This window comes from Salvia splendens, chromosome 19, assembly GCF_004379255.2.
Source record: "Salvia splendens isolate huo1 chromosome 19, SspV2, whole genome shotgun sequence".
Taxonomy (NCBI): Eukaryota; Viridiplantae; Streptophyta; class Magnoliopsida; order Lamiales; family Lamiaceae; genus Salvia; species Salvia splendens.
The window spans coordinates 22,386,508-22,408,214 of NC_056050.1; the positions used below are offsets into that span (position 1 = coordinate 22,386,508).

Here is a 21,707-nt window from a genome sequence, read left to right on the forward strand (position 1 = left end):
CGCCTTGGACAGCGCGACTTTCTCCGCATCCGTCCACTTCCTCCGTACCTGGCTGTCGTCATCAACCGGCTGCGACGACTTGCCGACCCTTTTGCCCATCCCCTTGCCCTTCTTCTTTGGGTCTGCCCGACCCCGCCCTACTCCCTCCGTTTGAACGGGAGTTTCCGGAACCCCAAGAAGATCAAACCCCAACTCCTCTAAGGAGAAAGTCTCAAATTGAGTGAACTGCGTCTCCGATGGGGTCGATGTGTGCGAAGAAGCAGTCGAAAAATCAAAACTGGGGCGATAGACGTTGTCCCCCCCCGGCGTCCCCTGCGTCACGGGCTGCATCGCCGGTACCCCCCACCCCGGCATCCCCTGCGTCACGGGCTGCATCGCCGGTACCCCCCCCCCCCCCGGCATCATCTGCGTGCCCACCACGACATCATCTGCATACCGGGATGCATTCTCGGTACTCCCTGCCATCCCTGCATTCTAACCCCGCCTGTCATCCCGGGCATACTACCCCCGGCTGCCCCCGGCATCATCTGCTGCCACGGGTACATGTTGTAGTACCCGGGCATCGGACCCCATCCACCTCCCACGGGTACCGAGGGAGTTTGAGACCCGCTCGTCACTGGAGTACCTTCGTTGTTATACATTTCGCGTTGTTGCTCTTGTACAGAAATTAAGATAGAGAGAATACTCGTTAAAACAAGCGGTGCAAATGAAAATGACGTGCAAATCGCGTATATATAGTGTTTCGAAAATTAAAAAAAAATCCGCTCGCCAATCGCTCGCCGATCCGGAGCCTGCAATGACGGCCAGCGGATCGGCCAGCGCTCGGAAATCAGTGTGCGCTCGCCGATTTTTTCACCAAAATTCGGCTAGCCGGTTACAGTGGTTCGGCGAGCAGACCGGCTAGCGCCGGGGATCTACTAGCCGGTCCGCTCACCGCCGGGGATCTACTAGCCGGTCCGCTCACCGCCATTGTGGATGCTCCAATGCTCTAATGCAGAAAGAAACAAAGGGAAAAGTGAAGTGTTGGTGAAATCAGCTCACCTCAGCTGGAAAGGCCTAGGGACCGTCAGATTGCCTTTTATTCAAAATTCAAATAGATAATAGATGTATGAATTGATTTGCATTTTAGTTCGTAGGCAATGTTTGAAGAATTTATGAAATTGAAAACTAACTCAATCAATTACTATGATTTACAAAAATGTGCTTATCCAATCCCTCTCTTTATATTTTTTTCCGACTCCCCCCTTTTATGCTTAGCCATTATTATTGCCTAAAAGCAACTGAAAAAAAATGATCGCTTCCACTTATGATAGGCTATATCTATCTCTCTTTGACTTCCTTGAACCCACTACTACATTGTCTATTTTAAATACTTACTTCAAGGTTTAATCAATATTTAATTAATTTTTAATTCACACTTTATTAAGCTGGTAGTATATGACTTATAAATGTGTTTTGACTGGGTCACGACTCAAGTTTAGCATGACTAAACCAACTCAAATTAGGTAAATTTGGGAAAACAAAAACAAGCTGAATCATGAATTTGGCCTTTCCTTTATAGAAAAAATCCAATGGTGAAGTGGCAATGAGATAATAAAACGACGATTTTACAATATTGATTAGTTTGACTTATTAATTTTCTTCTCTCATTCTCCTCTAATCCCCTTACCCTTTTTCATCTTCCCACTTTTTTCTCCTCTTTCTTCTTCTCCTTTGCCTGCCTATTTCTTCAGGTTCTTTATTCTCTCTCTAGCATATACGTTTCTTTGTCTTTTAATGATAAGCAGAATATGTGGTTTTCATGCATTTTCTTTCTTGAGATATGAAAACTTTGTAATCATATATTGATCAAGATTGGATTTTTAGGGGATTAAAATGAAAGGAGTTGGAATTTGTAATTTGGGTTTTTTTATGATTTGCATATATATGTGGAGAACTGCTCAAATTTAATCATATTCTATTGGATTAACGAGTTTCGGAAATGAATAGGGGTTGTTGGACGGTTGCAACTTTTTTTCATTTCCAAGGCTCTGATTATGCTGCACATGCATATCAGATCTATACTTGAATATCAACCTTCATGTGATTTATTGCTTCGTTTGCCGTGTTTCATTAAATCAAGGTGTAATTTTTAACTATTTTTTGCAGGATAAATGGAAAAATACCCTTGATTGGATTTGAACCAGTTTGATCTTGTCGTGTTTTGGGTTAATACACATTAATCTTGCAACAATAAACATTTCCCCATTTGGGCCTCTTAAGATTTGGTAGATAAATGTACAAGGAAGAAACTAGGTGAATTCCTTCTATGAATTAGGAAAGAGGTTCAGATATAGTGAAACAAAAACAGAAATTTTGAATTGGGAAAGGAATAGAACAGAGATTGATCACATGGGTTATCTGAACTCAGTATTGTCACAGTCTACAAGCCAAGTCCACGTCGATACTGCCCCGGTCAGCGGCGGTGGCCTTAGGTGATTTTCTTGCTCTATCTGTTTTGTTGTATGATATGTTGGAATATGTTCTTGTTCTTGTGATCCTTTCTATGGACAAATTTTTGGATTGATGGCTCTTCAATTTGGATGTTTCTTTAGAAACATACAAGTTTTTCATTATAGCTTGCTTGTATGATATGTTGGAATATGTTCTTGCTCTATCTGTAGATGAAGCTGTATCACAAAGAAGCATGCTAGATCAAAATAAATAAATAAGATCAAATGGGAGTGTTTCTATAGCTTGTGTGAGAATCTTGATTTTGTAATAGTCCCTATGATTGGTTGGCTACTTGAAAAGTTTTCGAAACCTGCTTTGTAAGCTTTGGCCGCTTTCAAATATGGTTTTCTGTTATTGTAGAACTTTCAGCCGAATCATAACTATTTATCCTACATGTGTATTTCATTCATAATCGAAAAATCTTATTTCTTACGCGCAATAGATAATGGCTGTTTCTCCTGGCCTTGTTAAGGTGCTTTAATATTATCATACAATGCTTCACAAAAGCTTGAAATAACAGCTCTTGGTTGTCTTAGTATGGTAAATTGTCATATTTTTTTACGAAAAACGTTAAATTGTCATAAAGGTTAATTTTTTTATTGTCTTCAATGACATGGGAATGGACTTATGTAAATGTCTAACAATTATTTTCTGTAACCAAAGAGCTGCTTATATCATCCTTGTTTTTACTGATTTTAATTAATACCCTCTTACCCATGGCTTTAGATCACACAGTAGACATTTTATTCCGTACTTTTATTAGCGACAGGGTGCGTCTTGTCTTTTCTTAATGTATAATTGTCTCATAATCCATAATCTCAAGAAAAGGAATGATATCACTTCCAGATATTGTTTTCCATCGTTATAGAACTTTTCTACAAATCATCTCTTTTATACCGCACGTGTATTGCTTTCATACTCGGTGAGTCTGATTGTGTACGCACAGATAATGGCAGTTCCATGTGGGCCTCATTAAATTACCATACAATGCGTCAAGAGAGGTTGACAAAAAGTGTTGATTGTCTCATATATGGTAGTATGATATTACTCTGGAGTATTATTTTAATCGAAAATGGTATTTTTTGTCGTCTTCGTGTTAAACTTTGACAGGTATTTATCCGGAAACAAATTGTCTATTTATTTATAAAAGGTATTTTTTTGTCGTTTTCCTCGTTCACTTGTTATAAAAAAAAACTCTTACCCATGTTTTTTAGATTTTTAGATCATGTAATAGACTAGTTAATCCACGTTTAGTGACGAAGAGGTTTCTCATGTCTTTCTCTAAAACTATAATGTCTCAGAATTCATATCCTCAAGAAAAGGAACTCATGGCCTAGCAAGTTTCCTCAGCCAACCATTGTTTCATTGAGCTCAAATTATATACCTAAACATTTCATATAGTTTGTTCTAAAATGCTTTTTGAACATTAAGGTTTTGGTTTTCACCTTTATGAATTATTGAGCATATCTGAGAAATGTAATTTCATGGTTCGATCTAACATTGAGCTTATAAACTTGGTGCAGTCAGAATGGAAAATTCAGCTATGGATATGCAAGTTCTCCGGGTAAAAGATCTTCAATGGAAGATTTCTACGAGACAAGGATTGACGGTGTTGACGGAGAGGTGGTTGGTCTCTTTGGAGTCTTTGATGGTCTCTCTCTCTCTCTCTCTGCGTATGTATTTGTGTTGTGTTGTGTTGTGTGTGCATGCGCATTGCATTCTCACCTCCTAGGTGGATATCTGATTTCCTATTGTTGTGAGACTGAGCTGATTTTCAGTTTAAGTAAAAATTTATCCACTTTTCGTTTTGTGAATATGGCAGAATATTGTTTCCCATTTAGCAACACGTTTTAAGAACTTTAGTTTTCTATGACTTGTGCATGTAGTTCGAATTTCTTGAATGGGATGATTGGTTATCAAGTCTGCAAAAAGATGGCAAAAATGGACGTATAAATGCAGATTTGCAAGTGATAGAGGACTTACTCATCCCTGTTTTATTTTATACAATTGTTTAGTATTTTCTTTGTTTGTAGGGTCCTAATTTGCATACGATAAATTCGATCTTCTTAAAGTTATGTATTTTAGTTTTCTCAGGTTATACTCCAGAATCTAGGTACTTCAATGTATTATTTTAGTTTTCCCAATAGTGGTTAGTATGTTTGGCATGTATTGCATCTCATCTAAATTTTCTATGATTTTCTTTAACCAGTATCTAAGGTATGATATATTGACAATGTATCATAACTATAATTAACTTCCATTGTTAGGTCACGGTGGAGCTCGAGCTGCAGAATATGTCAAACAAAACCTTTTCAGCAATCTGATAAAGCATCCAAAATTTATTTCTGACACTAAGTCAGCTATATGTAAGTCCTTTTTTATGCTACTCTCTTAAGCTATCAGTTATACTCATATATGTGTGTGTATATATACTGTTTTCAGATTAACCGTTTTAACAATCTTGTTCTCATTCCAGCGGATGCTTACAGTCATACAGATTCGGAATTCCTGAAATCTGAGAACAATCAGAACAAAGATGCTGGATCTACTGCTTCCACAGCTATCCTTGTTGGTGATCGGTTACTGGTGGCAAATGTTGGAGATTCAAGAGCCGTCGTTTGCAGGGGTGGTAATGGTGAGAGCCGGAAATCTTTTCCTCGTTACCACTGCTTTAGGGAACGTAATACTAGCGGTTTAGGATTTGAAATGAGCTGTTACATGGTGAAAGTTTCACTAGAATGCTCAATTTTCTTTTCTTTCCAAGTCTTATCCACCTGAACTCCATTTGTGAACTATATTGCTTAGACAATGTTATATCTAAGCTGCTTTTGTGGAGTCGATGAGATTCATTCTGGAACTTGTTGCAATTTTAAATCAATGGTTGTGTTTGATCTTGCAGCTTTTGCTGTCTCTCGAGATCATAAACCAGATCAGACAGAAGAGAGACAACGGATTGAAGACGCTGGTGGCTTCGTGATGTGGGCTGGTGATACTTTTCCATTTATCTTTTCAACCTCTTTATCTTCGGCAGACAATGTTCTGGTTTTCTCACCATCTAAATATTCTCTACAGGAACTTGGAGAGTCGGAGGAGTGCTTGCAGTATCTCGTGCGTTTGGTGACAGACAATTGAAGCAGTATGTTGTTGCTGACCCAGATATTCAGGTGTTCTCTCCGACTTGTTCCAGACGGTGTTCCAAAAATTCAAACTTACTAATAATGTTATTGTTTGTTGAGATTTTAATCTAAACCGTAGTTACATATTCAAGTGATAAGGAATTTTTTGCTTGAAGAGCATAGATGTTGTCTTTTCTTTTGGCATATAACTTTCTTGAATGTTCGCCCCAGGAGGAAAAGGTCGACGACACCCTCGAGTTTCTCATCCTCGCCAGCGATGGGCTTTGGGACGTGGTGACAAATGAGGTCCATTTTTTCGATATAATTTCATGGTTATGTGATCTTTGATTGTCTGGTGGTAATTCTCAGTTTCTCATCCATGTGTTAAACTTTCAGGAGGCTGTTTCTATGACTAAACCGATCCCAGATCCCGAAGATGCAGCCAAGAGGCTGGTGCAAGAAGCTAACCAGAGAGGAAGTGGTGATAACATCACCATTGTAGTTGTTAGGTTTCTAGCTGCAAAAGTGGAATCATCTCATACCACTACCACCCATTAAGACTGATTTCTTCTTCGTTCGAACAAAAAAAGGAAACAGCGATAGGAAAAGCTTGTGCAACAAGCACTGAACTGTAAAAAAAATAGATTCCAGTCTTCGCTAAGATGCACTAGTGAAGAAGACTATATAGGTATCAAGAATGTCTGTAACTTGAGTTCTATATTTTATTTATATGAAATCTGGGATTATTTAACATTATATGAAAGTGTGGTGATTTCACTCTATGTGGATGTGATTATTGATGAGTCTTGTATTGTGTTGTGTACGTATTTTAGCAAGACTGGAAACAGCTTGAGGTTTACAATGCATATGCGGATTGAGAAGGAGAAGCAGGAAACAATCTCAATTCGAGGCAAAATAAGTCCCTCGCAAGGATCTCAAATGAGCATAGTAATAACATTAAGTTGGAAAAACTGAAATCCACTCAATATTAAGTCAGCAATGTTTGATGGCAGAGCACACAGCATAGAGAATTAGTTCATAAATTGCTATTCAGAACATTTTTCATAGTTCTGCATTTAGAAAGAGCCACCCCTCAAGGCCAGGACAAGGTGAAGCACCGATCCGCCTTCGATATTGTAGTCTTTGGCAGTCTTGTCATCTCCAAGCTGCTTACCAGCATAAATCAGCCTACAATGTGAATGACTTGGTGAGATCATAAATTTTACCAGAACAATATTATTTTGAAATTCAGTATTTCTTGAGGCTCAAACTTGAAAAGTTACAATTGACATCCTGTTTCACTAGTCACAAACAGAACAGAGGCCTCCATTTTGAGTTATCAAATCCAGGAGGAGTTCAAGACCAATGGCAACAGAAGAAAAATATATGGAATCATGAGGAGCATCTACGCGAGTTAGTAGACAGCAAAATATAAAATGTCCTATGTGCTATACTCGTATTACTTGGATATGGGAATAAAAATGCTATAAAATTCACCAATGCAAGACAACCAAATCAATCACACGAGGGAAATTTAATGGGGCAATAATGCTCTTCAAGACAAATACACCATCAAAATCCAAAGAGCATTATATTAGACAACAAACCTTTGCTGCACTGGAGGAATTCCCTCTTTCTCCTCAACCCTTTCCTTGATCCGGTCGATGGTATCAGTTGGCTCGATATCGATTTCAATTTCTTTCCCGGTAAGGGTCTTAACCTTGATCATAGTACCTCCCCTAAGTCTCAAAACAAGGTGAAGTGTAGATTCCTTCTGGATATTGTAATCTGCCAAGGTCCTACCATCTTCCAACTGCTTACCAGCAAATATTAGCCTCTGTTGGTCAGGAGGGATGCCTTCTTTGTCCTGGAATCTCGGCCATTCATATTCATTATACTCAGCAAGTTAACTAGGAAACGGGAGATATAAACAGTGAATTAAATATCATCATTAGAAGCACATTATGGCCTCAACCTGCCAGCCAACATGTAATTATCGAAGCAAAGTATGTTGACTAAACATGAAAGTCAATCAAATCAATGCCCGATAATCTGCTAGCATACATGTAGCTGAAGCACAATAACTTCTCCTAACAACAAAGATTGTGCAGAAACAATACCTAAAACAATAACATGCTAGGACTGCAAGAGATTATGTAACTGTACACAATCTAGTACACTTTTTACAAACAAACACCAACAAATAAATCAATATCTCGACGCTACTAACACCAAACTGCATAGCCATGACCAGAGACAAAGGAGACTGTTAAATTCTCTAAATTCTGACCCACATCGACTTGGTGAAGATCCCATCTAATCTATATAAGTGTGGATAACCCTCCCCTTATGAGGCTTTTTAAGGGGTGAGTGGCCCATTTTTATCATGGTATCAGAGTGGGTCGCCGACTGTGGGTCATATTTAACTGACCCTGCAGTATATCTGGGCTGAAAGCGAAAAAAAATGACTGACCTAGCAATATAAATGGGCTGAAATGTGGGATAGAATTCATATACTATATTAACAGAGACAATACTCTAATACGTTCCAGCACATAGTTGCTTATCAAAATACTTGTACTTATCATCCCGAAACTTCTATACATATAATTATAGGAGAATTTCTCTTCTATTTTTCAAATTAGTAGAATTGGTTGACACGGATGCTGTCGAGAGGAAGGCCAGAACCAGAACCAGAACCCACCGGCATCAAGTAAATAAAAGCTGTATTCACAACTTCCTTAAAAAAAATCACAAAATGTGCTACCCTTCACAACATAACCCTTCAATTGTCAACTGATTGTCCAAAATCCTACCTTTGAGCATGCCCAATACTACCATATAGCTAATCAAATCCCCAAACCAATCAAATCCCCGATATCCCAATTATAATTAACTAGAACCAGCTATCTTAACACATACTTGAACTTCACAGCAAACCCTTATTATTCCGTCAACATCAAGTAATAACGTAAAGAAAAAGTAAAAACGCAATCAGAAAGTCAAAATCGATAGATAACCCCCAGCACAAACCGATACAAGCAACAACAATGGATTCAACCAATTAAACACAGGAGTAATCCATGAAAAAAAAGAGAGCAAAATGGATGACCTGAATCTTGGCCTTGACATTATCGATGGTGTCGCTGCTCTCAACCTCGAGCGTAATTGTCTTTCCGGTTAGGGTTTTGACGAATATCTGCATCTTTTATCTCGCTCTTTTCGTTGCAAGTCGACACCACCAAATTCAGATTTTCTTTTTCTCCTAACATCACCTTATTTATATATTCATTTTTTTATTTACTTAGACTTTAGTTAAAAGTTTTACTCCATTCTTCTTTAAATTGTGGAGACGTAGGTGTTTTTTTTCTTCTTTTTTAATATAATTTTCTTAGACTTATTAGCAATATAATACCATCAAAAATAATTATTAGCAACACACTAAATCAAAAAAATAGTAAACTGCAAATTGTGATTTTCTTAGACTTTGAAGTTGAAGGTTTCTAGTAGAATTTATGAAATACGAAGAAAGCAAAAATTGGAGACTATAGGCTCCAAATTATCTCCATTATATTGTCTCAATCCAAACTCCAAAGTATATCTCCATTATACTGTGATTCGATGTTTATCTAATGTCTCATTGTTTTGATAATTAGTATAGATCTTTTCATATTTTAGAATAAAATGTTATAAAAAAATTTTTCTGCCAATTAAAATATTGACGTGAGTGCGTGACAATCGAATTTACACATTGATTATCCAAATTACACGTTGACTACCTAAAATTACACAGTCGACGTGTAATTTCGACTATATTTTCGTGTATTATAAAATTTTGTAAGACAATTTATCGTAAATATGCACAATACCAAGCCCAATAAGCCAACTTTAATAAGCCCAATACGAAGCCTAATAAGCCTACTTTAATTCCATGAATATTCATACGAATATTTTTTCAATTACATAAAATTACTCCAATTTATCTCTTTCCAAAATTGTGGCTGCTTCCGAATCACGAAAATGAGCTCCCTTCCATTGTCAATCGGAATTTACAATCCCGCTCACAGATTAGGATCTCTCACCAGAAGGAAGCCATGGATAGTTCAATCCTCTGCTCTCAAATTGAATCTAAACGCAACGATTTCACCTCCATTGAGCAGAAGAGAAGCTGTAGGCATTGGCTTCTGCTTCAGCCTTGTTCAATTTCTTCATCCGCGGACGGACGCAGCGGCGGCGGAGAGCGCCACCTCGGACACGTGTGAGTACACGGCAGCTCCTTCAGGTCTCGCCTTCTGCGACAAGGCTATCGGAACCGGACCTTCACCTGCTAAAGGCCAGCTCATTAAGGTTGCAAATCCAAATTAATCCTTTTGAATGCCTCGCATTGTGCTTTCAATTTGTAGTTGCAGCGGCTGAAAAAATACTCGTAATAATGTGTAAATTGATGTATACGAGTATTTAATCGAATTAAAATTGCAGGCGCACTATATCGGCAGATTGCCGGACGGGAAGGTGTTTGATAGTAGTTACAATAGGGGGAAGCCTCTCACGTTTCGCGTTGGAGTTGGTGAGGTTCGTTATTTTCTGAATTAGGCTATGCTTTTTAAATTTATTTTCGGAATTAAAGTTTATTTTGTTGAACTGGATATCTGCATTACTCAAATTATTGTATTAGTATGTGATTATGCGATGAAATGCGATCTAACAGCATCTGAAAACTTTAAATTAAGTGATTGTGATTGTGATTAATGCAGGTGATAAAAGGATGGGATGATGGAATTCTAGGTGGAGAAGGAATTCCACCCATGCTACCTGGTTCTCATTTCTAAATTTTACTTTTGAAATACACGCATCATACATTTAGTAAAATATATTCTCATGAGTATATAGAAAGTTTGTGGTTTACTGTGTCAAATTCAGTGTGTTGAATTGTTTATCATGAAGGACGGAGCTAAGATTTTGAAAGTAGACAAACGATTATACACTTTTGTATTTAGGAATCGATTTGAACGTGTGAATACATTTCTCTATATACGATAAGTGGGAAACGATACAACGGCCAGGGTGATTTGCTCCATCCCTGATTACCATCATCCGTCTCATTCTCATACATGAAAGTCTTTTTTGGAGAGAGGGGGGGGGATGTATGTGTAAATGAAGTTTAACTGTTAAGTTCATTGCAGGAGGTAAACGCAAGCTGAAAATTCCTCCAGCACTAGGATATGGCATGAGGGGAGCAGGCTGCAAAGGAGGTATTACATAGGCATAATGACCTTTATATTATGAAATCATTATGGTTGATGAATGATTTGAGATGCATATTCCGTAGTAACAAAATAATCAAGATAACGAGTACTTAAGATGTGAATACAAATGTGTGTCATGTAAATTTGATGAGTTGAAACAAAGCGATGCTAAATTCGACTTCCAGTCAGGAAAACCAATGAATGAGAACTCAACTCTCAAACTCTCTATATATATCAATGATCATAACACTCCAGTCTGGCATTCACTACATAAAGTAAACTATTTTATCGGCTACTAAGTAAAGATAAGTTCATGCATGAGAGACTCTTGAAATCAGCAACATTTATAAAAGAGACTTTTGAACACATAGAACTCTTTAAGATAGTTGGAATATAGATTCAGTGAGACATACATAGAGAAAGTCATTTGAACTGGCTGTCCAAGGCATCTGGCCGTTGGTGATTTGGAGCTGTAACGAAGATGTTATGACTTAAAACATGAAAGGGTGGTTAAAACTGATTGTTCCACGAATTTGAACTAGGTCAATTTTCAACCACACGGCTTTGGTCATTATTGTTGTTGCTGTGTCGTTATTGTTGTTGTTGTTGATGTTGTTAAAGGTTAACTATTGTGCATAATTGAATTGGTGGTGCAGGATCGTGCATTATTCCTCCAGATTCAGTTCTTTTTTTCGACGTGGAGTTCGTTGGAAAGGCTTAACTGGAGGCTTCGCGATGGGTTGTGGATCATTTGCTTTTGAGGTTATCTTTTTTCCACTTTTTACACTTTATGCTATTTGTTTCTGGTATATGTTAAGATTTAAAGTAACTGTGTAATTTAATTGAATCCTCAAATACAGGGAGAAATTTGGTTTCCATTGTATATGTTACAGAGATACAATTAATGTAGAAATTAATATGCTCATTTATTCTCAATTAAAATGGCTGTCATTTGCCACATTGCTATTGTTATACATATAACACATGATTATGTAAGGCAAAATGGTTGGAGATTACCTTGGAATACATTTACTTTACAAAATTAGCCTTTATAGCTAAACGATTAAGTGTCAAGTTTCCTTTTTCTTCCATCCACGATTAAGTGTCTCGTTTACTTTTTACTATATTATTTTTTATAATGGATCATATATTCCACTAACTCTTCTCACTCACATTTTAATTCAAAACTAATACTACTCCATATAAAAGTAGTATTTACACTCCATTAACTTTTTTTACTCATTTTTTATTACATTTCTTAAAATTCTTGACAAGTCCACTTATGATATTTAATCTTCAAAGTATCATTTGAACTAATTTTATTAAATTCATCTCATTGAGGGTCAGATAACGATGATAAAATTTTAACGAGGATAAAATAGTCATTTATTTCATCTATAATGAAAAGTAAATGCCTCTAAAATTTGGTTTACAGTATCGATATTTAGAGTATCCACAATAAGGAGGACACTTTAGTGGACAAGCCACTTTTTTTTTTATCCACAATCACTTTTTTTTCCACGGCCACAAAAAAATGTCCACAACAATAGTGGACACTCCCAAGTCACAAATCACATTATTTTATCAATTGTTGGCATATTTTAATACAGTCTAGAATACAAATTATTGGACTATAATAATTAAAAAAATACACATAATTTAATTTTAAAAAATTCAAACACATAATTTATTCCAACACAATTTTGTGTTTTAAAAAAATTAAAATACATAATTAAAACACATAAATTAATACTACACACACTCTCTCTCTCTCCACGTCATCTTCACTTCACTTCATCTTCCCCAAATTTCTATCTCTCTCTTCACTTCATCTTCCTCCACATTTATAAACCTCCACATAGAATAAATGAAGAAATTTTTTTTTAAAAATTAAGAAAATCGTATTCTGGCAGCCGTGGCTCACCGGGCCGCGCAATAGCCCGTCGTGGCTCATACTCCCCCGCTCCGTCCACGCCGACTACTCGGCGAAGGGCTGTCCGCCCCTGACTGCCTCGGCGCATCCGTTCTCCACAATAGGGAGCCGCGGCGCCGCCGCGGAGTCGGCGGCCGCCGGGCCTCGGCGTATCCAGGTTTCCATTCTTGCTTTTGTATCCGGGAGATTCCTCCTATGCGTTCTTTGTAAGTAGATAACTCCGATGGAAAGCCATTTTTAGTCTTAAATATATGACGATTTTATGATTTTGGTCCATAACATTATCTTTTGAATTATTGCATCCTGAACAAATGAAAACGGTCCAGATTTAGTCCATTTTGGATGGAGCCGTCAAAAATTGATGGTCAACTCCAATTAAGCATGTTTTGACTTGACTAACAACTTCTAATTGAAATATTTAATTTACCAAAAATTTAAATACTCCCTCCGTCCACGAAAAATAGACCATATTTGTCATTTTTTGTTGTCCACGAAAAATAGATCAAGTTTGAAAATGACCTCGCATTTGCTATCTAACACAATTAAACACTACTAATAATATGGACCGCACATTCAACTAACACTACTTCTCTCTTACTTTACCAATTCCACATTAAAACCCGTTTCATTCACAATATGGTTATTTTTCGAGCAAGGGGGAGTATATTATTTACCAAAAAATTCCCATTCTCATCACTACTCTCTCCCTCAAATTGAAAATAGGGTATTGCAAATATTGATCCTCCCTCGAGTCAGCACGCAAGTTTGGGACCCCCCATCGCTAAGAACGAACCTTTAATCGAAGTTTGGGGCTGCCGGACCAAGATGCGAGCCGGTTGTTCGAATAGCAGCGGCTATGGCGAGACAACCAGCGAGGAGTTGGGGACTGATGGTAGGCAGCACCCCACGGTTGAAACACGAAGGACACGACGGCGTTGGCTGAACTGCCACAGCCAAGCTTCATCTCCGATTCGCGATGAGGTAGGAGACCAACACCGCGTGCCGCCGCTCACCGAAGACGGGGGTGGTGTCGACTAGGCGATGAGGTAGGAGAGGCACTGCGGTGAGGTCGAGAGAGAAAGAGAGATAGAGTGAGAGAGAGAGGGCAATTTGGGAAAGAGGAAGGAGACGTCGCACCGCCGCACGCCGGCGATGGCGGTGGTCCTCCGCGACCAGACGAGAGAGAAGAGAGGCAAAGTAGAGTCTATGGTGAAACAGAGAGAGTTTTGGGCGCGTTGTTTCATGTAGAGAGAGGTAATGAGTGACGACGGTAGAGAGATGAACAAAATCTGGCTCGCACGCCGGCGACTGTTAGTGCCACGGTGGAGTCGGTATGAGGGCAGCGGACGGAGAAGAACTGACTTGAGGAATGAGGGATGCTTCATTAATTTCAGTTTAAGAGGGAGAGAAGCAACAAGAATGATATTTTTTGTTGAATAATAGTATATTTTATTTTCAAGTAAATTAAATAAATTAATTAGAACTTGTTAATTCAGTCAAAACATGTTTACTTAACGTTGACCGTCAATTTTTGACGGTTCCGTCCAAAATGGACTAAATCCGAACTGTTTTCATTTGTTTAGGATGCAATAATTCAAAAGATAATTTTCTCGACCAAAATCATAAAATTGTCATATGTTTAGGACCACAAATGACCTATACTCTGGTGGAATATAATTAAATGTTGTAGTCCTTATGTCCAAATGTAGCTAAGTTGTGGATTATTTTTTTGGATTGTTCGAATTTAGTTGTGTCATTTCCAATTTTTGCAAAACAAAAACAACTTACTCCCTCCGTCCATGAAAAATATGGTACTTTGTGAATGACACGGATTTTAATGTAGAATTGGTAAAGTAAGAAAAAATGGAAAAAAGTAAGAGAGAAGTAGTGTTAGTGGGGGTCCATATTATAAGTAAGAAAAAAGGGAAAAAAGTAAGAGAAGAGTAATGTTAGTGGAATGTGGGGTCCATATTATTTGAATGTGCCCTATTTTTCGTTGACAACCAAAAATGAGAAATGTGCCCTATTTTTCGCGAACGGAGGGAATATTCTATTTTTCCATTATTATCTCTTCTTCATGTCTCTACTTTATTATGTTGTCCTAATTTTATTTTATATGCACTTAATTCACTTTATACAATCTTAAATCCCGTACTTAAAACAAATGCATCTATACTATATCGGGATGGAGGGATTACTATTTTAGTCATCTTTGGTATATTTATGGTTCATTGTACTCTTCTTTCTCGTGTCTTCTCATTTCTACATACTGCAACAATTGCACATTTAAGAAGATTTCATTAACTCCTGAAACCCTAGTACCTCTTACGATGATCTTAAGAGCATGTGCTCTTGCCAGCAGTACGGTTGTGGGCCCGGACGGTATTATTCATGCCTGCTCTCTGGCAAGAGCACAACACCCACAGTTGTGCTCTTCCGCAAGGACGTGCACAATTAATATAAAATTCAATTAAACAATAACATTTCCATAATATTAAAATCCATTTAAAAACAATAATAAATATTACAAATTATAAATAAAATTAAAAAATACATAATTAAAATCCTAAAAATTAAAAATTACATAATTAAACTCCTTAAAATTAAAAATTACATAATTAAAATCCTAAAAATTAAAAATTACATAATTAAACTCCTAATAAGACTACGCATCCGGCGGGATCAACCCCAATTGTTTTTGGAGACCTTTATCATGGTCTCGTGTGTTTCAAGTTGCGTGGGGGTCATAGATGACCTATCGGCCATATTGAGTTGGCTTAAGAGCATCCACAGCGAGTTGTTCGGGGGTGGAGGTGGCACATAGGGAGCGGGAGCGGGAGCGGCTTCGGGAGTGGCTTCGGGAGTCGAGCCGCGACGACGGTTGGCCGCCGCCTTCTTCCTTCCTTGGGAGCGGCGTTGGGAACCGCTCGGTCCGGCGTCGGGGCTACCCAAGTTAGCTCCGGCGAGTTGGCTAGCCACTTCTTCCGAGCCGGAGTCGGATAGGGCTACCGACCTTGATCGTTTGGAGGAGCCGCTAGAGGAGGATGTTATGCATCCCTTATACTTCGGGTGCGTCCGCGTCTCCTGCCAAACGTTAAGATATTTGAACGACTTACCGTTCATGGATTGGTAGGTGCTCAGCGCGGCGGTGATGATGTCGACCTCGCTTTGGCCGCTCCTGGCATTCCGGGACTCCTGGATAAAATAGCCGTTGAACTTGCCAATTTCTTCGTTGGCTCGGCCGATGCAGTTGCGCACCATACTCTCGTTGCGCTCGATCGTTCCGGGTGGCCGGTTTGCATTGTACCGGCTAGAGACGCGCCACCAAAAGTGATCGCCGGATTGGTTCGTTCCAACCACCGCATCTTCGGAGATTTCCAAGTACGCCTTGAAAATCTTTCCATCTCCGCCGGTGAGTACGGTGTGCGGACACCGGCGCGAGATGGAGGAATCGGCATTTGGGAAGGGGCACGAGGCCTAGGCTCCGGTGTCCACACGTAGCACCCTTCGGAGGAACCTTGGTCGTCGATTGGGTATGGACGGTAGCCACCCGGAACGGCTGAATCTTGGGTTTGAGGAGGGGCAGAATATTCCGTTTCCGGACTAGGAAACGGTTGTGAACCGAACCATTCGGGGTTCCAACCGTGGGAGCCCGAAGGGTTATCGTCTTGGCCGGACATAGTGATGTTGTAGGGTATGAGAGAATGAAGATGAAAATGGATATGAGAGAATGGAGATGAGAATGGATATTGGAGAATGATGATGAGAGTTGTGTAGTTTGATGTGAATTTATGGGGAGAAATTGGGGGTATTTATAGATGAAAGTGTGTATTTTTGGGTAAAAAAAATGAAAAAAAATTAAAAAGGTGTAAAAAACGGTTATAAACGGATATATTTTTTTTGGGGAAGTGAAATTTTTTTTTATTTTTTATCGGTTTTTTTAATAAAAACCCAATTTTTTAAAAAATAAAAATAAAAAATGTTTAAATGCAACGGTCGAGCCGTTGACGAATGGGAGCGCGCCACGTATGCCTCCGCTGGCACGGACGTGCTCGATACATCGAGCAGCGCCGTGCCAGCGGTACGAGCGCAGCGGCGGCGGATGGCGTCCGTGCCAGCGGCGCGGACGGCGGTGGCGACGGACGCCACCGTTGCGCATGCTCTAACATTACTTTGTATTGTGCCTCCTATCCAAGCTTCTTCGCCGGCTACTACATTATCCTTGATTCAACTAGGGCAAGAAGATGGCGCGAGATGGAAGATCGTCAAAGGTTCAATGATGGAGTTGACGGTTGAGTTGACCACTAGCTTTAGGGAAACTGGATTAAAGTTATTGTGGAGTAGTTAATTGTAGGGAGGTGACGGTTGTGGAGGATTTTCTTTTGGATGGCTCCTATGAGGATTTTAAAAAAAGCCAATAAAGATCCAATTTATGTATGATCTCAAATATGAGCATGATACGTGCGTATCTATATGAAGATCCACATATCTTTATTAATTAGTTAATTAGCGATTTGTCATATATTTTTCATATATGTTTAGGATATTTTCTTGTTCTTTAAGTTAGGGTATTTAGCATTATAAATAGGTGTCATTGTTATTCCATTCATTAAATGAATGAATATATGAATTTACGTTTCTTTCTGTTTTATTTTACGCACTTTGTTTAAGCTTGAGTTGTCGACGGGATTCCGCCTCCGGGACTTCTTTTTTATCGTCTCCGGCATCTTGATAAGGGAATTACCCTTATCAGAGCATAATTGAAAATAATAAATAATAGAGTGAACTATATAAATAGCATATGAGCTTTCACTTTGTTATGAAGAGCATTTTACCGCTAGGCTAGTTATGTCTTCAAAATTAATGGATCTTAGATATTAGTATTACGGAACTGTTTAGGATATAGTTGTACTCAGTACTTCTTTAATTCTCAAATGGCTCCTTTCCTTCACTGTTTAGTTTGGTTTGAAATTTGAAAAGATTTGTTATCACATAAAACTGAGGAAAGGCCAGAGAGATAATGTGAGATAATTGTCAATCGGATTAGATTTTCAATTATGCTACTAATATGTAAAATTTTTAAGGTGACACTATAAATTACTAGTAGTGATTAATTCAAGAGATCATGGTATCGCTGGAACAATGTCTCAAAATCGCATTCAGTAGCTATATTTTAACAACGAATGCTGAACAAAAACATAAGAGCATCCGCAGCGGTGGCAGTTGGCGCCACCGCCGTCCGTGCCAGCGGCAAGGCGAAGAACCGCCGCCGCTGCAACCGCGCCGCTGGCACGGCGCTGCTCGATGTATCGAGCACGTCCGTGCCAGCGGACGCACACGTGTCACTCTCCCATTCGCCAACGGCATAGCCGTTGGTTTCAAACAATTTTTTATTTTTTTTTTTAAAAAATCGGTTTTTTATTAAAAAAACCGATAAAAAATAAAAAAAAAAAATTTCACTTCCCCAAAAAATTATATCCGTTTATAACCGTTTTTCCCCACTTTTTAATTTTTTTTTTATTTTTTTTACCCCAAAAATACACACTTTCATCTATAAATACCCCCAATTTCACTCCCAAAAATTCACACTTTCACTACACAATTCTCATCATCATTCTCTCATCTCCATTCTCATCTTCAATCTCTCATATCCATTTTCATCTTCCTCTCACACCCTACAACACCACTATGTCCGGTAACGACGACAACCCAAGCGGCTCTCACGGTTGGAACCCCGAATGGTTCGGTTCGCAACCGTTTCCTAGTCCGGAAACGGAATATTCGGCCCCTCCTCTCACCCAAGATTCGGGCGTTCCGAGTGGCTACCGGCCATACCCAATCGACGATCAAGGTGCCTCCGATGGGCGCTACGGGTGGACACCGGAGCCTAGGCCTCGCGCCCCTTCCCAAATGCCGAATCCTCCATCTCGCGCCGGTGTCCGCACACCGTACTCACCGGCGGAGATGGAAAGATTGTTCAAGGCGTACTTGGAAATCTCCGAAGATGCGGTGGTTGGAACGAACCAATCCGGCGATCACTTTTGGTGGCGCGTCTCTAGCCGGTACAATGCACACCGGCCGCCGGGAAAGATCGAGCGCAACGAGAGTATGGTGCGCAACTGCATCGGCCGAGCCAACGAAGAAATTGGCAAGTTCAACGGCTATTTCATCCAGGAGTCCCGGAATGCCGGGAGCGGCCAAAGCGAGGTCGACATCATCACCGCCTCGCTGAGCACCTACCAATCCATGAACGGTAAGTCGTTCAAATATCTTAACGTTTGGCAGGAGACGCGGACGCACCCGAAGTATAAGGGAGGCATAACATCCTCCTCTAGCGGCTCCTCCAAACGCTCACGGTCGGTAGCACTATCCGACTCCGGCTCGGAAGAAGTGGCTAGCCAACTCGCCGGAGCTAACTTGGGTAGCCCCGATGCCGGACCAAGCGGTTCCCGACGCCGACCGCAAGGTAGGAAGAAGGCGGCGGCCGAACGACGTCGCGCCGCGACTCCATCTGCCCCTGCTCCCGAACCCGCACCCTATGTTCCACCTCCACCCCCGAACAACTCGTTGTGGGCCCTTTTGGCCCAACTCAATATGGCCGATAGGTCAACTATGACCCCCACGCAACTTCAAACGCACGAGTCCATGATATTGGGTCTCCGAAAACAATTGGGGTTAGTGCCGCCGGATGCGTAGTCTTCCTCGGGTTATGCATCCTTTTAAATTGATTAAATTTGAGGTGGGCCCCATATCTAATTATGTGGGGTTCTAGAAAAATTGGAAAATCCAGCCAACCAATAACATCTCATTATCTGATACACGGTGGGCCATACCGTTATCTATATACTACTAGTTCATTCTCGTGTTTTATTTTTCTGAAAAACGAATAAGAAAACTAAATTATCCGATCATCATGCTCCAAGATAGATGGATGTGTTCATGGATGCTTAATTTTTTTTAAAGAATTAATCATTTAGTACGCTTTGTTTGCAGTTGGCTAATCAATTCAAAAATACAAATAACTTAACATAGCTGCAAAACATATCTGCTAATGAAGATGTGCAGAAACAAAAGTGAGGTAGTATATCACAAAAAGAGAAGTAAAAAAAACTTCAATATTTACACATGCACGTTCTTCTTCATCAACATCATCTTCAGATGTCCAAAAAAACCTTGCTGAAGATCTACAAGCTTGGAACGACGCCGTACGCTGCAGACTCCACCTCCAGCTCCGACAGCTTCGCAAATCTCCCCTTGATCCTCGGCCTCGTCTCCGCGTACGCCTTCCTCGACGCGTATCTGATCGTCTTCTCGAACCTCCTGTTCTTCCTCTTCTCCCTGTACCTCATCACCCTCGCTTCTCTGTCCATCCCCACCGCCGCCGTCGCGCTCTCGCTCGCATCCGCCTCCGGCACCACCCCCACCTCCATCGATGACGACGACACCTGTCAATCACAGTTTCAATTCGCATTAATTAATTAATTAATTTCAAGCAAAAAATTCAGCATATTCACTGAATTAGGGTTTAAGCTAAATCCCCAATTACAAAATTGAATTGGGGTTTGAAAGGAGCGTACGCTTTGGCTGATGGATTGTGAGGTGAAGTTGTACATGAAGGGTTTGGGGCTCGGGTAGTCCATTTCGTAAGTGGGAAACCCGTCGACGACGGGGCCGGGTACGTAGTGACCCGACCTGTATTCGGCCTTGCTCTGCACCGGCACGACTCCGTCGGCGGCGGAGTAATGCTTGTGCTCGCTATCGACGATTTGGTGCGGCTTGCATTTGAGATCCAGATCCAGATACGGATCCATATCGGAGAACAGCGACATGTACTCCAGCGACCCAGATTCCTCCTCAATTTTGCTATTCGGGTCGGGCAGGAGCCAGGACGCGGCCTCGGCCTCCTCCTCGGAGCTGGCCGAGGTGGAGTCGTAGAAGGGGGAGATGGGGAGGCGGTCGTGGCGGCGGGCGAGGGGGTTGGCGGAGTGGATGTCGGCGTCGCAGGCGGCGCAGAGGGCGGCGGCGTCGGCCTTGCAGGTGAAGGAGGCCGGGGCCTGCTCGCAGACCTCGCAGATCCAGACGCGGCCGTGGCGCGAAGCCAGCTGGTTGGCGGCGTGGATGTCGGCGTCGCACGCGCGGCAGAGGAAGGCGGAGTCGGCGCGGCAGAAGACGGCGGCGGAAGCCGACTTGCACGAGTCGCAGAGCTTCGCCGTTATCATTTCTCTTCTTCTTTCTCGCTTCTAATTCGATTTGTCTCTCCCTCACTTCTTCGAGATGAAGAAATTTTAGAGAGAATTGAAAACTGGTGGCTGCGTTTTTATCATTTTATGACTCTACTAAACGAGCTGAATGGGTAGGGATGATCTCAGTTGTGGCCAATGAGGTTAGGACATATGGCGGAGTCTTAGCCAAATAAAAAAGGTTGAATTCATTTTATCTTAATTTTGGATTTTCTTGTTTAGACAGGGGTGGGGTCCACGGAGAGACGTGGGAGATTTAGCTAGTTGAGTGTGGAGAATTTTCTACTCCTGTATAGACAACGTGTTCAGGCCATCCGCAACGTTGTCTTTTATCCGTCTCTTAACCGTCTCATCCCTTAACTATTCATGCCTCCACTATACTTTTCACTCCATTTCTTAATTAAGAGACAGAACTTGCAACTCTCCATCTCTTAACCATCTCTTAATTTACTATTCATTCAATTTCATTTTTTATTTTTTTTTCCAATAAATTCAATTAATAAAAAACACACTTCATTAAATAAAATAAAAATACAACTTTAAATCCTAAAAAAATACATAATTAAATTCGTGGCAAAATAAATAAAAAAACATAATTTAAATACAATTTTATAGAAATTAAAAAAACTACTCCGCCGGTGAATCATCTCCCGAATGCGGTGGCGGTGCATTCAAGCTA

The 21,707-nt window shown here is 40.3% G+C and overlaps 4 protein-coding genes across 7 annotated transcripts; 2 read left to right on the forward strand and 2 right to left on the reverse strand.

The window, feature by feature from the left end:
* The first annotated feature begins 1,582 nt into the window (after positions 1 to 1,582).
* On the forward strand, positions 1,583 to 6,365 carry LOC121778221 (probable protein phosphatase 2C 59). Of its 4 annotated transcripts, none has more exons than XM_042175534.1 (10): positions 1,583 to 1,733; positions 2,149 to 2,474; positions 3,604 to 3,643; positions 4,017 to 4,166; positions 4,761 to 4,859; positions 4,970 to 5,128; positions 5,393 to 5,479; positions 5,566 to 5,657; positions 5,841 to 5,915; positions 6,006 to 6,365. In XM_042175534.1, the coding sequence occupies exons 4-10, from the start codon at positions 4,022 to 4,024 to the stop codon at positions 6,165 to 6,167; spliced, it is 819 nt and encodes a 272-aa protein (XP_042031468.1). In that variant the 5' UTR covers positions 1,583 to 1,733; positions 2,149 to 2,474; positions 3,604 to 3,643; positions 4,017 to 4,021; the 3' UTR covers positions 6,168 to 6,365. The 4 variants fall into 4 exon arrangements, with proteins under 4 accessions (XP_042031468.1, XP_042031469.1, XP_042031467.1 ...); XM_042175535.1 differs by having other exon boundaries at positions 4,017 to 4,144; XM_042175533.1 differs by lacking the exon at positions 3,604 to 3,643.
* Positions 6,366 to 6,540: 175 nt separating this feature from the next.
* Positions 6,541 to 8,875, reverse strand: LOC121778223 (ubiquitin-NEDD8-like protein RUB2). The gene is made up of 3 exons (XM_042175537.1): positions 8,722 to 8,875; positions 7,217 to 7,476; positions 6,541 to 6,797 (listed from the first exon to the last, which is right to left on the reverse strand). The coding sequence occupies exons 1-3, from the start codon at positions 8,812 to 8,814 to the stop codon at positions 6,686 to 6,688; spliced, it is 465 nt and encodes a 154-aa protein (XP_042031471.1). The 5' UTR covers positions 8,815 to 8,875; the 3' UTR covers positions 6,541 to 6,685.
* A 686-nt stretch (positions 8,876 to 9,561) lies between these two features.
* On the forward strand, positions 9,562 to 11,797 carry LOC121778222 (peptidyl-prolyl cis-trans isomerase FKBP13, chloroplastic-like). The gene is made up of 5 exons (XM_042175536.1): positions 9,562 to 9,956; positions 10,089 to 10,181; positions 10,364 to 10,424; positions 10,793 to 10,861; positions 11,512 to 11,797. Exons 1-5 carry the CDS (start codon positions 9,630 to 9,632, stop codon positions 11,574 to 11,576), a joined length of 615 nt encoding a protein of 204 aa, XP_042031470.1. The 5' UTR covers positions 9,562 to 9,629; the 3' UTR covers positions 11,577 to 11,797.
* A 7,996-nt stretch (positions 11,798 to 19,793) lies between these two features.
* Positions 19,794 to 21,110, reverse strand: LOC121778139 (zinc finger protein CONSTANS-LIKE 4-like). Its single transcript, XM_042175442.1, has 2 exons — positions 20,366 to 21,110; positions 19,794 to 20,233 (listed from the first exon to the last, which is right to left on the reverse strand). Exons 1-2 carry the CDS (start codon positions 21,005 to 21,007, stop codon positions 19,973 to 19,975), a joined length of 903 nt encoding a protein of 300 aa, XP_042031376.1. The 5' UTR covers positions 21,008 to 21,110; the 3' UTR covers positions 19,794 to 19,972.
* Between the last annotated feature and the right edge of the window lie 597 nt (positions 21,111 to 21,707).

Bases quoted from the DNA above. Each gene is read 5' to 3' on its own strand.
- LOC121778221 (XM_042175532.1), top strand. From the start codon at position 2,392: ATGGGTTATCTGAACTCAGTATTGTCACAGTCTACAAGCCAAGTCCAC. The intron at 5,480-5,565 runs GTGATACTTTTC...TATTCTCTACAG, and splicing joins TGGCTTCGTGATGTGGGCTG to GAACTTGGAGAGTCGGAGGA. The intron at 5,658-5,840 runs GTGTTCTCTCCG...TGTTCGCCCCAG, and splicing joins TTGCTGACCCAGATATTCAG to GAGGAAAAGGTCGACGACAC.
- LOC121778222 (XM_042175536.1), top strand. From the start codon at position 9,630: ATGAGCTCCCTTCCATTGTCAATCGGAATTTACAATCCCGCTCACAGA. The intron at 9,957-10,088 runs GTTGCAAATCCA...TTAAAATTGCAG, and splicing joins CTAAAGGCCAGCTCATTAAG to GCGCACTATATCGGCAGATT. The intron at 10,182-10,363 runs GTTCGTTATTTT...TGATTAATGCAG, and splicing joins TTCGCGTTGGAGTTGGTGAG to GTGATAAAAGGATGGGATGA.
- LOC121778139 (XM_042175442.1), bottom strand. From the start codon at position 21,007: ATGATAACGGCGAAGCTCTGCGACTCGTGCAAGTCGGCTTCCGCCGCC. The intron at 20,234-20,365 runs GTACGCTCCTTT...TGTGATTGACAG, and splicing joins CACAATCCATCAGCCAAAGC to GTGTCGTCGTCATCGATGGA.
- LOC121778223 (XM_042175537.1), bottom strand. From the start codon at position 8,814: ATGCAGATATTCGTCAAAACCCTAACCGGAAAGACAATTACGCTCGAG. The intron at 7,477-8,721 runs GTCATCCATTTT...CCGAGATTCCAG, and splicing joins ATGTCAAGGCCAAGATTCAG to GACAAAGAAGGCATCCCTCC. The intron at 6,798-7,216 runs GTTTGTTGTCTA...TTCACATTGTAG, and splicing joins ATTCCTCCAGTGCAGCAAAG to GCTGATTTATGCTGGTAAGC.